The sequence below is a fragment of the Malania oleifera genome, chromosome 3 (assembly GCF_029873635.1).
Source record: "Malania oleifera isolate guangnan ecotype guangnan chromosome 3, ASM2987363v1, whole genome shotgun sequence".
In the NCBI taxonomy this organism is placed as follows: Eukaryota; Viridiplantae; Streptophyta; class Magnoliopsida; order Santalales; family Ximeniaceae; genus Malania; species Malania oleifera.
In genome coordinates, this window is record NC_080419.1 from 26,559,492 (window position 1) to 26,573,314 (window position 13,823).

Sequence of the window (13,823 nt, forward strand, 5' to 3'; positions counted from 1 at the left end):
CAAAATAAATACAAATGATTTCAAGAATTATAGAAATCTCCTTTAAAATTTATTTTTTACGATACTTACGAAGTTATATCTTTGCCAGAAAAATCTTACATTTTTTTAAAATATTTTTTTTAAAAAAAGTCTTGAATCCTTTTTATCAAGTTGAAAAAAAATATTTAAAATTTTTGAAAACTAAACGGCATATTTTCACCAACTCAATTTTTGAAAACTAAGCTCATTGTGTTCTTACACTCTTCCAAAACTATGGGTTAAACTAGAATGTGTGTGGGCAGTTTAAGTTGAATTTGAAGAAAGCAAACCTAACCTTGGGACACCCACCCTCTATTGTCTAATGATTTTCCAAGCAAATCATTGGCGGAGATTGATTTAAGTCGGCCGACCCATTCCCCCACCCCACCATTCCAAAAAACTATCTTATCCTTCGCATGTCATCCATTCATAATATAACCTTTATTCTCCATCACTGTGAGTTTGGACCGTCACTCACTATCCCTTGCATTAATAAAAATATATGCACACAAAAAAAATTAATAAAGTAATTGATGCAAATTTACCAAAATACCCTTTAAAAAATATAATTTTAAAATTATTTTCATATTTTGAGACGTATGCCACGTATTAACCTCCTCATATTATTTAAATCGGACCGACCCGGTTTTGAGCTAGTCCATGATGATTGGGTGTCCGCTTGAAATTCTTCAACGAGGCGCACGTGTCTAAAGCGAGCGGGGATGACGCAGCTCGTAGCGTGACCGTCCTATTGAATTGTCCAATTTGCCCATCTCCTCTGCTGTGCCTTTTGGCGCCAAACTGGGGTGCTACAGTAATTTTACACAATCTTCTTGTGTCGGAGGGCATCTTCGTCTTGCAAGTTGGAGGGAGAAAATATGGAGTATAAGCGATGGGAAGCTTTCGGGATCAGCTCAGTTCACGGTGACTTCGACGGGATTTAGCTGGAAAGAGGGGTCGCCGCCGATATCTTCGGATTTTTGGTCTTTAGTAGTGATCGCTAGCTCTTTGAACTATACAACACTGGGGAAGAAACCAGGTTTTCTATTTGCGTGAAATGGAAAATTTGTATTTCGTGAATTTCGTTATTGTATATGTGAAGTAAGATGCTCTGATTGTTTGCTGAGAAAATGTAAAAGATGGTAAATTTGGATTTAGAGCTCACCGTGGGTTTCTTGATGCGAGCTTCTCATATTTCGAAGAACCAAATCAACGTGCCATGAGATTCGACAATTTATTTCTTTATTTTATTTTGTTTATTTTTCTCAGTAACAAAACAGAAGGTTAGATATCATTGAAGTAACTTTGATTTTTTTTTCTTTTATTGATTTGAATTCTGAGTGGCTTGAAAACTGAGAAAAAGGGCTTCCTTGTTGAAATAATAGATTCTCATTTATGAACGAATACTCAGTGGTCCTAGTGTCTAGATTCAGATTTTAGATTTCCTTAAGATACTTTGAGTACAGAGCCTTACTGACTTCAACCAAGACAAAAAAATTGCTTAAAATTGTGTTTGGTCGCTGAGAAAAATGCAGGAAAGGAAAACACAGAAACTTTTGTATTCTCCTCTTATAATTTGGACGTTCTTTAAAAGAAATGAAAACTTCCATATATTTTTTTCACTATAGATTGCAAATGTTTCATATATATATATATATATATATATATATATATATATATATATTTCTATGAATGAGATCTAAAATGTTGTCTTTTTTCATTATTTCCATTTTCGCAGCAAACAAAGGGACTCATCCCATATTAAAATTCAATTGTGAATTGGAAAGGCAAGATAATTTGTTGGTGTAGCTGAGCTGCAGGGGCAATGGTACATTTCGCTTCTGTTTTCAATGAATTGGCAAGAAGTATTACCATCAAGAAGGGAAGAAGTTGTAAAGATAATATTAGAAGGGAAGCAGCAGGTGAGTTAGCAAAGGGAGCAAGGAAGAACAACTTGATTTTGTGTTCCTCTGGCATTGTTAATTCCGAGTGTTCAAACAATCTAGCCTCAACATTTACTCAGAGAGGCAAGAAAGGAGTGAATCAGGACCGTATCATTGTCTGGAAGGTAAGTCCTGATAACCATTTCCAATGTAAATGTCAAGATTTGATTAAAAATGAATGAACCAACTTGGAGATAGATCTCTCCTTCTATTTATAATACAAATTTAAACACATTTTAATGATAATAATACCCTTACTAACTCTCACTAATTAACATACTAACACACTCAATAATAATACTAAAAGACATATATAACCTCTAACACTCCCCCTCAAGTTGGAGCATAAATGTCATAAGCTCCTAGCTTGTTACAAATGAATATAACACGAGCAACCCCCAATGCTTTAGTAAACAAATCAGCAAGCTGCATTTCTGACTTCACACAAGTGGTTGTAATGAGCTTCTGCCCAATTTTCTCCTAAACAAAGTGGTAATCAACTTCAATGTGCTCTGCTCTTGAAAGATCGAGTTGGAGGCAATATGAAGTGCAACTTAATTATCACACATCAACTTCATAGGTTGAGAATGCGGAAAACCCAATTCTTCCAACATGTTCTTCAACCAGACAAGTTCATAGGTAGTGTGAGCCATAGCTTTACATTCTGATTCAACACTTGACCTTGCCACCATAATTTGTTTCTTACTTTTCCAAGAAACCAAATTATCACCAGCCAAGATACAACACCAGGTGGTGGATCTCCAATTGGAAGGTGATCCAGCCCAATTTGCATATGTATATTCATGGATATAAGTGTGACCCTAATCACGATCTAAAAGACTTCTCCTAGGTGCACCTTTGAGATATCTCAAGATGCAAATTACTGCGTCCCAATGACTTATCCTTTGAGAATCTAGAAATTGACTCACAACACTTGTTGCAAAAGATATATCCGGCCGAGTAATTGTGAGATAATTCAACTTTCCAATTAGGATCCATGGGTGATCAACCGGTTTAGATCCCAACAAATTAGTTTCATCTAATAGATCAAGAACATATTTCCTTTGTAACACAATAGTTTCGATGCGAGATCTCGATACTTTTATATCCAAGAAGTATTTCAACGGTCCCAAATATTTGGTCTGAAACTTAGTCTGTAGAAAACATTTGAGACACTGAATACCTTTGTTATCATTACCTATAATAACAATATCATTCACATAAACAACAAGAAGGATTCTACCCGATGAAGTATGACGATAAACCACGAAATGATCCACAACACATCATTGAAGACCAAACTCAAGTACTACAACACTGAAATGATCAAACCATGCTTTGGGAGACTGTTTCAAACCATATAAAGCCTTCTTGAACCGACACGCTAAGCCTGACTCCTCCTGAGCAATAAACCCGGGTGGTTGCTCCATATAAACCTCCTTCTCAAGGTCACCATGCAAGAAGGCATTTTTTACATTTAACTTATGCAAAGGCAAGTGACAAGTAGTAGGCAAGGAGATGAATAGACGTACTGATGTAAGTTTGACAATTGGAGAAAAAGTATTAGAATAATATAGACCATACACCTGAGTGTATCCCTTAGCAACAAGAGGAGCTTGTAGATGAGCCACAAAACTATTAGGGTTGACTTTCATAGTGTAAACTTGACGACAACCAACCAAAAACTTGTTAGGAGTAAGAGGTACCAAGTCCCAAGTACCATAGTCATATAAAGCATTCATCTCTTCAACCATAGCATCCCTCCACCCTAAATGGGCCGAGGCTTTCGAAACATATTTAGGAAGGGTAGTAGATGATAGAGCAGTGGCAAAACAATAATAGCAGGGTGATAAGGAGAAACATAGTTGGAAATGGGGTGTTGAGTATATGTGTGTTTACCTTTTCGAATAGCAATAGGAGGATCAACATCATGGGAAGTATGATCATTAGATGCGGAAACCAAAGGCGTGGTAGTAGAAACTAGAGGCAACTCTTCCTTGGAGCCGCCGTCGTGAATACACCTGCAAATTAGGATGATCAAGGCGATGAGAAGGACTCAAACTACATGGAGACTCAGATGGTTGGTTGGGCAAGGATAACAACATAAAATCTGGAAGATTAGGAAAAGGCTCATTGAGCTCAGAAGCGCTCAGTGACTGGGTGTAGTAAGGTGTAGACTCAAAGAAGATAACATCGACAGAAACAAAGAAGCGGTGCAACACGGGATTATAACAACGATATCCCTTTTGAGTATATGAGTAGCCCAGAAAGACACATTTTATAGCACGAGGATCCGACTTATCCACCCTAGGAGTTAGTTGATGAACAAATGACAAACACCCAAATATATGAGGAAGAGAAAATAAAGGTGAAATAGGAAAGAGAATGGAGTAGGGAAGTTTACGACTAAGAATAGAGGATGACATTCTGTTGATTAGATAACAAGCAGTAAGTACAACATCACTCCAAAACACTTTAGGTACTTGCATTTGATAAAGTAAAGTGTGAATGATTTCAAGAATATGTCTATTTTTCCGCTTTGCAACCCCATTTTGTTGAGGAGTGTGGACACAGGATGATTGATGAACAATACCAAACTGAGTCATATAAGTAGTGAATTGTGCATTGAAACGCACTTTAGCATTAGCACTTCGAAGTATTTGAACTGGCAAACCAAATTGAGTCTTTCTTTTAGGAAAAAAGGGCACAAAATACATGAAATAACTTGGAATGATCTCTTATTAAATATAACCAAGTCATTCTTGACTAATCATCCACAAAGATTACAAAGTATCGGAAACCCAACTTGGACACGACCTTACTAGGATCCTATACATCTGAATGAACTAGCATAAAAGGCTTGCGGCGCGTTATTGACCTGGGAAGCGAAAGAAACATGATGGCGCTTTCCTAGCTGACAAGACTCACAATTGAGACTAGACACATAACTCAAACAAGGAACAAGACATTTTAACTTTTCCAATGAAGGATGACCCAAGCGACAATGAATTTGGAAAGGTGTGGCAGCAATAGTGCAAGCAGTAGAAGGAGATAGCGACTCAAAATGATAAGAGTCCACCAACTTCACGCCCTCCTTCAATCGTCTTTCTCGTCTTCAAATCCTGAATAACCACAGAATCAGGGAAGAATGTCATTGAAAAATTCATGGATTTATTAATTTTGTGAAAAAATTGAAAGGAAATTTGAAAATATATAAAATCGAAGGAAGAGAAATAGAAGAAGTGAGATTTACAATCCCAATTCCCTCGACTGCAGTAGTGGATCCATCAGCAAGAGTAACACAAGGTAAATTTGTAGGATATGGAAGAGGAGAAAAATCTAGGTCTAACTGTGATATGATCAGTGGCAGCGGGGTCTGGATTAGGATGAGAAGTACTGGATGACAAGCGTATTGTGTGCTTACCTGATTAGGCAAGAGATGCAATGGGAAGAGAAGCTTGTTGTGACGCTTGATACTGCTGGAACTTGGAATACTCTTCCTCTGACATAGAGATAGTTATTGCCCCCCACTCGACCCCAAAGGTGAGGAGTTGGTGGTGCCTGCATTTGCTACCCTCAAAGGTGTGAAGTCAGCGGTGGCTGCTTTGGCAACATGTGAAGATTTGCCGTCAAGATCCCAACATTGCTCAATACTATGATTATTCCATCCACAATGAGTGCACTTGCGAGGAATATCTTTGCCTCATCTGTCTTTACCACTACGACTACTTGAACCACTTCGATAACCTTTGTGGTTGTTTGATAGAGAACTAGAATCACTTTGTGTAGCAAAGGTCGTGCTGTCAGAGGCAGATGCAAGAACAGGAGAATGCGTGCTATAGGAAGCATAAGGGACACTAGAATAAACATCAGCAAATGATGGCAGCTTGGCACTACTGAGTATCAAGGACCGAATTGCCTTAAACTTAGGTCTCAAGCTTGCTAGAACACGAAGAACTGTCATCTGCTCCCTCTGCTTCTGTGTCTCACGAACGTCGGCAGTTATAGGATGCACGACGTTAAGCTACTCATGAATACGCTTCATCTCTCCAAAATAATCAGCAATGCTCCTATCACCTTGTTGTAACTGAAAGTACTCATGGAATAAATCATACATACCTGTAATGTTATTGGAATAAAGGAGTTTGACATAATCCCAAATCTCCTTGTACGTATCTAGATGCATCCATCGAACCCTATAAGAGAGAGACAGTCAAGGCATCTTCTTGAACCCACATGTCTTTTCTCTTCTCATCAAAAGACTCAGATTGGAGCAAGTGGTCAGATTTCCCTAATCTTGCTAAATAAATTCGAACAGCTTTAGACCATTGAACATAGTTCTTTCCATCCAACTTTTGAGTCGTCATTTGCAGTAGCAATGTAGAAAACAAAGTTTTGGGATTCATAGATTCCATCGCAACACTCACAAATCAGTAATCACACCAAAAACAAGAAGAACAATCAAAACTATTCGGGACAATCACAAACTATGTGAAGCACCGACACAACGACGAATGAGGTGAACAGCTCACTGATGGATATAGCTCTGCCACAGCACTCAAAAACAGCAACCACACCAAAAACAAGAAGAACAATCAATAATCGGAACAATCACAAACCATGTGAAGCACTGACACAACCATAGACAAGGTGAACAACTCACCGACAGATATAGCACTGCCACAGCCTCACAACTGAACATACGAACGCTGCCATGGCTCCAAAAAACTCACAAGGAAGCCTTCACAAACCTTGAACAGAAATTAACGGAATATCGCGAGTGCATGGTCAAAAAAGGTTGAAAATTTGAGCAAAAAACTGGCGTAACAGCTTGATAATATAGTCTAAAGAAGGAATTGGAGCATGGCAGAATAAAATAATAAAAAAATGAAAAAAGTGGCCAGAACTACTCTCACATGCTGGCGCGTGGGGTCAACCTTGCTGGCATGTGGCCTTTCGGCGATGGGATTTTTTGGGGTGGGGGAGGGGAGTCTGATTATGGGTATATGGTTGGTTTGGTGATGTAGAATGGGATGGAGGCGGATTAGGGAAGAACAGCCGCGGGAAAGGTGTTTTCCGGCAACGGCTGAGGGAAATAGGGTTTAGATAGGATTATGCTTTGATACTATGTTAAGATTTGATTAAAAATGAATGACCTAACTTGAAGATAGGTCTCTCCCTCTATTTATAATACAAATTTAAATACATTCTAATGACTATAACACCCTTACTAATTCTTACTAATTAACATACGAACACACTCAATAATAATAATACTAAAAGGCATATATAACAGTAAAAATAACAAAATCTCTCAAAATTTTAAACTAGCCTAGCTCATACATCTACTGATAACAATTGTGTTTGGCTATAGGAGTTTGGATGCCAAGAAGACATGATCTTTTGTGGGGTTTTTGATGGGCATGGCCCATGGGGCCACATTGTAGCCAAATGGGTTAGGGAATTGATGCCATCTTCTCTGCTGTGCAGTTGGCAAGAAACTCTTGCCCTGAGTTCTATTAACCAGAAGTTTGCCTTGGATTCAGATAAATCCCTTCACCAGTTTGATATATGGAAGCAATCTTACTTGAAGACATGTGCTACCATTGATCAGGAGCTTGAGCAGTGTCCTGGGATTGATTCTTTTTTCAGTGGTACTACAGCTTTGACAATTGTTAAGCAGGTAGTGGAAAGGTTTTAAAACTGTGTTTAAAGTGTTCTAGGATTTTTTTTTTAAGTTTTTTTTTTTCAGTGTTCTTTGCACAAATCTCCCCCCCCCCCCCCCCCCCTCTGCTCCCTTCATATACATTCATTTTTCTTTTAGTTTCTTAATTAGTGCTTGAAACCAGCCCACTCCAACCCCTATCCCTGAAAGAAAATTTCGCAGAACCTTTTATCCTCATTGTTACAAAGTAGTTTCAATTAATTATAAAATTTTTGTGTGTAGCCATATGCTTGTCACGTTCTTCTTCTTATTGAAACTATGAATCTGTCTCTGTGCTACTAAATTCTATGTAAATCATTGACCATACATTTCTTTTTATCATTCGGGCAAGCTGAGGACTTATTATATTAGAATTTCTTGACAAAATCATGGGTCAGCAGAGAGAGTTGGGGGGGGGGGGGGGATACACATTTATCCGGCTCAATTCTTGCTGGTTTTGCACATTAATTAAGAGCGTGTTTTAGATTGATGTTGTTACAAATTCAATCACGTATAGCTTGAAGCATTTCCACCCTATGTTTTTCAGGGCAAACTACTTGTCATAGCAAATGTCGGGGACTCTCGGGCTGTCTTGGCAACTACATCTGAGGAGGGCAACTTGATACCTATACAGCTTACAGTTGACTTTAAGCCCAATTTACCTCGTTAGACCTCTCGCTCTCTCTCTCTCTCTCTCTCTCTCTCTGTGCATTTGTGCATGCATTATTTAAGGGTTTACAAACGAATGTTCATCTGGACTGCAGAGGAAGCTGCACGAATAGAAGAGTCAAAAGGGAGGGTAATTTGTTTGCGTGATGAGCCAGGGGTGTATAGGCTTTGGAAGCCAAATGGTGGGGCACCAGGTCTGGCATTGTCAAGAGCCTTTGGTGACTTCTGCATGAAGGACTATGGGCTCATTTCTGTGCCTGAAGTGATGGAAAGAAACATTACAAGTAAAGACCAATTCATTATTTTAGCTACAGATGGGGTAAGCATTTTATCACTGGTGGTTTCCTCTACTGCAATAATTGATCAATTGTCAAGACTTCACATAAAGTATAAGATAATAATGTTGTCTGCTGTTAAATGTTGTTTATTTTAAATTATTGATACATGCTCTACATTTTATTTGAGAGACGAATGAAAACATATGAATTTACATGCCCTTTGCTAAGGTCCGTATGATAGTTTTTGGCTCTGAAATGACTCCTCATTATTAGAGGAAAGTTTTTTCAAGCCAGTTAACTTCTGTGCTTAATAAATTAAGTAGAAAAATACGGAACAATTATAATTCAATGGTTGCCTGTACTTTTCATTAATCAACATGCTTGTTGATTATTATTACTTTTGTAAGTTATTAAATAAGCCATACATCAAGATCAATATGCCAAGATGCCCTCTTTCAAGAACAACGTTGGTTTTTGTGAAAACTTTTGAGTGTAAATATGTTTATTAATAATCAACCCGTTTTGGGAGGGATGATCCATATAGTTGGCCATATTAATGACATGTTTGGTTTGCGGGATGAAATAGGATAGGAAAGAAACGTGATGAAAATCTGAATGGGAGCTGAGGCATAATGGAATCAAGTGAAAAATTTGATTCCATTTTTCGCAGTTCCTTTCCACTCCCGCAAACCAAACATGCAGTAATAGTTTTGACCTTCCTCAGTCTAAGCAGCCAGTGGAGGACTCACAATTGTTAGACAATTGTTGGCAGTTATGGGAAGTCATCACCAACCAAGAAGCAGTGCAGATTGTTTCATCAACTCGAGACAGGGAAAAAGCAGCCCGAAAGCTGGTTGATTGTGCAATCCATGCATGGAAACTTAAAAGACAGGGTATTGCAATGGATGACATCTCAGCTATATGCTTGTTCTTTCACACTTCTTCCCGGACAAGCTAACACTTAATTTGGAAAAAGAAATGTACTTAATTTGCTCTCATTGAGGCTGCTTATTCTGTACATATTGCCCCTTTGCCCTTTAATTGAGATTTTTGATGTTTGTGTGAGTTCAAGAAGAAGTTATCGTGCAACATTTTGAATTTGTTCTCCTTCGCCACCAAGCAAATTGTATGTTTACAAAAGAATGCACTGGGGAAATTGGAAATTTCTTATTTAAAGAATGTCCAGTGCTATCAATAGTGTTCATAATACTAAATGGAAATTGATCTGCCATGATGCCATCTGATTTTGCAGACCCCTATCCTACCTAGAATCTGAACTCTTAACAACCTTGAACCTATCAATACTTCCTATGTTTATGCAAAAGTAAATGAAAATAAAATTCAAACATTTAGATACTACGTCAAAATGAATGTATTTACATTATTTCTCTTTATCCATGTTGGTCATGTGTTTGGTTTTTTAATGTTAAATAAATGGCAAGCGGGTGTCCATCCTCATGCATCTAAGGATGTTTGAGAGTGAATTTTAAACTTTAAATTTAAATTTGGATGAATATGAATAAATTTTAATATAATTTTATATTACATCTTATCCAAATTCAATATAACTTAAAATCTAAAACTTCTGTGAAAATGACATTAATATTAATAAATGTAAAAATCATTTATCACATGTTTCACATCTAAAAAATAGGTTACTTATATAATTATGTGTGCCCCATCATGCAAAAAGAAAAGGGCGAGGGTGGGGGTGGGGGTGGGGAGGGTGAAGGAAAGGGCTAATTTTTCTTAATGCACAATCATCATCAGTGAAAAAAGAGCATACTCTCTTCTGATATATATTCCTTAAATATTTTCACATTTTTCAAGACAAATAATTTTAAAAATACTTGTATTCTCATTTAACACTAGTAATAATTATTTTAAATAACAATATTTACCATTAAAGTTCTTATCATTCATGTTTGTTATTTTGAAAGTAGTGTCAAATGAGCATTTTTAGTAGGGGCATCTTATTTATTTACCAAAAATCTCTATTTATTTTCAAAGTTCAGGACTTATTGTGTATGTACAAGGCCTGCAATAACCTAGACCCAAAAGTGCGTAGAGGCCCAATACAAATTTTTTTTACTACTCCAAAACGTCTAACATTCAACTTAACCTGGATTTCATAAAAATAGGTTATGTTAGTACACAAAATTCTAAGATTTTGTCACTTCGATTGTACAGCTACAATTTTGTAAAATAATTTTTCTTGATGAAATTATACAACATGAAACCACAATAATGAATGGAATGTGTGCAAGCATTATATAATCTCAATAGGTTTGATCATGTACCGAGCTTTCACCGTCCACCACCCTCTGCCACCATCTTTTCCGGCCACAATTCCTCTCACACAACCAGTTTCTGTTCTTCCATAACCCTAGCTTTTGTTGGGGAGCTTCATCTAGGGTTGTTCGTGGACAACTACTGGTGTGGTTATTGCTCGCGCACCATGCATGCTACCCTCCCTTACTCCTTTCAACCACCCTCTTTCATGTTCAGCTGCTCTCCATTTGTTCCTCCTACCCGTTGCTCATCGTACAAACTATTTCTCATTTCCCGCCCATTCGGGTTTTGAAATTTTGAACTATTATTTTGAAATGGTGCGAAGAGGCGCCCAAAAATCAGGGAGGACCCCTCTGAAGGATCCAAATTTGAAGATGGACTTGATTGCTGCCCTAAAACTCATCGAAGACAAGGGAGGAAATACTGATGTTTGGGAGCACAAGAGACCAGTGGAAGTCTTTTCTGAGGTTAGTAGACGATCGAATTTGCCTTCATTCGGGATTCAACCTGAGACGAGTGGAATGGAAGCAATATCGCAAAAGAAGGAAGGAGTTATAGGCTCGCAACTCTGCAAGAAGAGGCAGTTGAAAGTGGGCCATGTCCCGTGAAGAATAACATTTGTTATTTTGAGAATTATTTAAAAAAAAAAAGATATTATTTAATATATTTTTTAAAAAATAATAATAATATACTTCTATCATATATTTTTATTCAAATTCACCCAAATTTAATCTAAGGGCTAATTCATGTTCTCAAATGCAACCAATTATTTCATATTTAATTATAAAAATCTATAAAAAATTAATAATGCATCATTAGAATTTTTTTAAAAAAACTTAACCATATTATTAAAAAAAAATAAGTTTATCATTAAAAATATAAAAATACAATCTTTAATCCTAAGTCATAAAATTATGTAATATTATTGGATTTATCCTTTTTTTTTTTTAAGTTAAAAAACTATGAGATCGTGGAGGAAGAGGATAGTGAAAAAGGGAAAGGTAAATTTGAGTAGAGATACCAACAATTCCACAAAACGGGAATCCTCCTCCCCACTCTATATTTGTACAAATAGATCATAGACTAGTTGTAACTTTATTTATGTACATAAACATTTCGAGATTCTCTATCCACAGTTATTTCATTTAGCTTATTTTTTAAAATTTTGATAAGGCTGTTATTTACTATTATTAGTTGTGTGAAATAAAAAAATATTAAAAATAGAGCAAAACTATTTTTATTTTTAGGACAACACATTTTTCACTAATCAAATTTTCGCCCACTTTTTAAATTCTTCTAGAACAATTTGAAACCTTAAAAACGATTTTTTAAAATATATATTAATTTTTTTTATTATTTTTTTAAAAATTTTGGTAATTTGAAGAAAGTCAATATATATATATATACACACACACACACACATAGAAAATTGAATAAAAATAATAAACCAGTTTATCATTTTTTTTTTGGAAAAACCGGTTTGTCATTCTGAAAATTATTTTTCTAAAAAAATATTATTTAATATATTTTTTAAATAGGGAAAAAAAACTCAAAGAATAAGGTTGAAGAGGTGGAGAACTCCCTAGCTTTTGAAACCCGAGCCTCCGAAGACTATAAAGAGGAACCAGAGATAGATGAGGGTGAAGATTCTGTTTGAACTGGTATGTCTCAAATCAGACTCGAACAGATTTTAGAAGATATTGTGAAGGATCACCAAAAGGAACAGGAGGGTAGAACATTTATGAAGAATAACCAGAAAGTACCATGGGTTAGTCTTTTCGCGAACAACTGACAAAGGCAAAGTTGTGGTACTATACCTTATTTTGAATCTAATGGTACAGGAGCACATGTTCCAGCTACAGATATGGATGATCTCGAAGGATTGTGGAGTAACTGACTAGTTGGGTACTTTGTTGGGAAATACCCACGTAAGATAGCCCTCCAAGATGTTGTTAATGCCTGGAATGTGAAAATGGAAGTCATTCACCATGGGAGTGGATGGATCATTTTCAAGTTTTTCAAGGAAGATGGCTTGAGCCAAGTCTTGAAAGGAGGACCTTACAAGAAGATGCCTAAACTGTTTCAATTTGATAAGAAGGAGTTGAGTACATTACCAGTGTGGATACAACTGAAAAACTTGCCACTAGAGCTATGGACACCGAATGCATTGGGTAGAATCTGCTCAGAGGTGGGACGCCCTCTCTATGCAGATATATGACTACCAATAGAGAAAGACTTATGCTAGAATCTTGGTGGAGGTGGATGTGGCGAAGGAAATAAAACACAATGTGACCATCTGGCTGCCTAATGAGAAGGTGATATCTTAGGAAGTTCTCTACGAAAAGCTCCCTAAGTAATGCAATTTCTGTAAAACCCTGTGGCACTCTGAATACGGTTGTAAAGCTAAGCAAGCTAAGGAGACCCCAAAACCAACATAGATCCTGACTACTGATGCTGAGATTCCGAGGGAGGTGTGGGGATTACATAGGGAGGGGAAGATATAGAAAAGAATGTCAATGCTATGGCTCACAATAAAGATCCTAAGGTTCCTATTATACCAGAATCAGCAAAATTAGGGAAGGATAAAAGGAAGCCTGAAACAGAGAGAGGAAAACCGGTTGCTTCTACTCCTACTGTAATAAAGGGGGGTGGGAAGGGAGTGATTCAATTTACAGAAGCTAGGGAGGTACAAACAAAGCCTAAGTCTGTCACAGGTTTGAGTACTGCCAGAATTACAGAAGGAGACACAGACAGAGGCAAGGCTGTAGTTGAGGGTGCAGTTGGCTTCATCCAGGTGAAATGTAAGACCACGATTAAGAAGTTCAGAGTTCTTAAACCAAATGAAAGGAAAAGGGGACATGCCCCCCTACCCAACCCATGAAGATAGCCTCCTAGAATGAATTGGAAAATTTTTTCCCA

At 37.0% G+C, this 13,823-nt stretch overlaps 1 protein-coding gene across 2 annotated transcripts; it reads left to right on the top strand.

The window, feature by feature from the left end:
- The first annotated feature begins 687 nt into the window (after nucleotides 1–687).
- LOC131150748 (probable protein phosphatase 2C 73) lies at nucleotides 688–9,710 on the top strand. 2 transcript variants are annotated; one of them, XM_058101675.1, is made up of 6 exons: nucleotides 688–1,057; nucleotides 1,757–2,086; nucleotides 7,336–7,644; nucleotides 8,213–8,330; nucleotides 8,430–8,653; nucleotides 9,385–9,710. In XM_058101675.1, the coding sequence occupies exons 2-6, from the start codon at nucleotides 1,844–1,846 to the stop codon at nucleotides 9,568–9,570; spliced, it is 1,080 nt and encodes a 359-aa protein (XP_057957658.1). In that variant the 5' UTR covers nucleotides 688–1,057; nucleotides 1,757–1,843; the 3' UTR covers nucleotides 9,571–9,710. The 2 variants fall into 2 exon arrangements, with proteins under 2 accessions (XP_057957658.1, XP_057957659.1); XM_058101676.1 differs by lacking the exon at nucleotides 1,757–2,086 and having other exon boundaries at nucleotides 843–1,057.
- Nucleotides 9,711–13,823: the final 4,113 nt, after the last annotated feature.

Bases quoted from the DNA above. Each gene is read 5' to 3' on its own strand.
- LOC131150748 (XM_058101675.1), top strand. From the start codon at position 1,844: ATGGTACATTTCGCTTCTGTTTTCAATGAATTGGCAAGAAGTATTACC. The intron at 2,087-7,335 runs GTAAGTCCTGAT...GTTTGGCTATAG, and splicing joins ACCGTATCATTGTCTGGAAG to GAGTTTGGATGCCAAGAAGA. The intron at 7,645-8,212 runs GTAGTGGAAAGG...TATGTTTTTCAG, and splicing joins CTTTGACAATTGTTAAGCAG to GGCAAACTACTTGTCATAGC.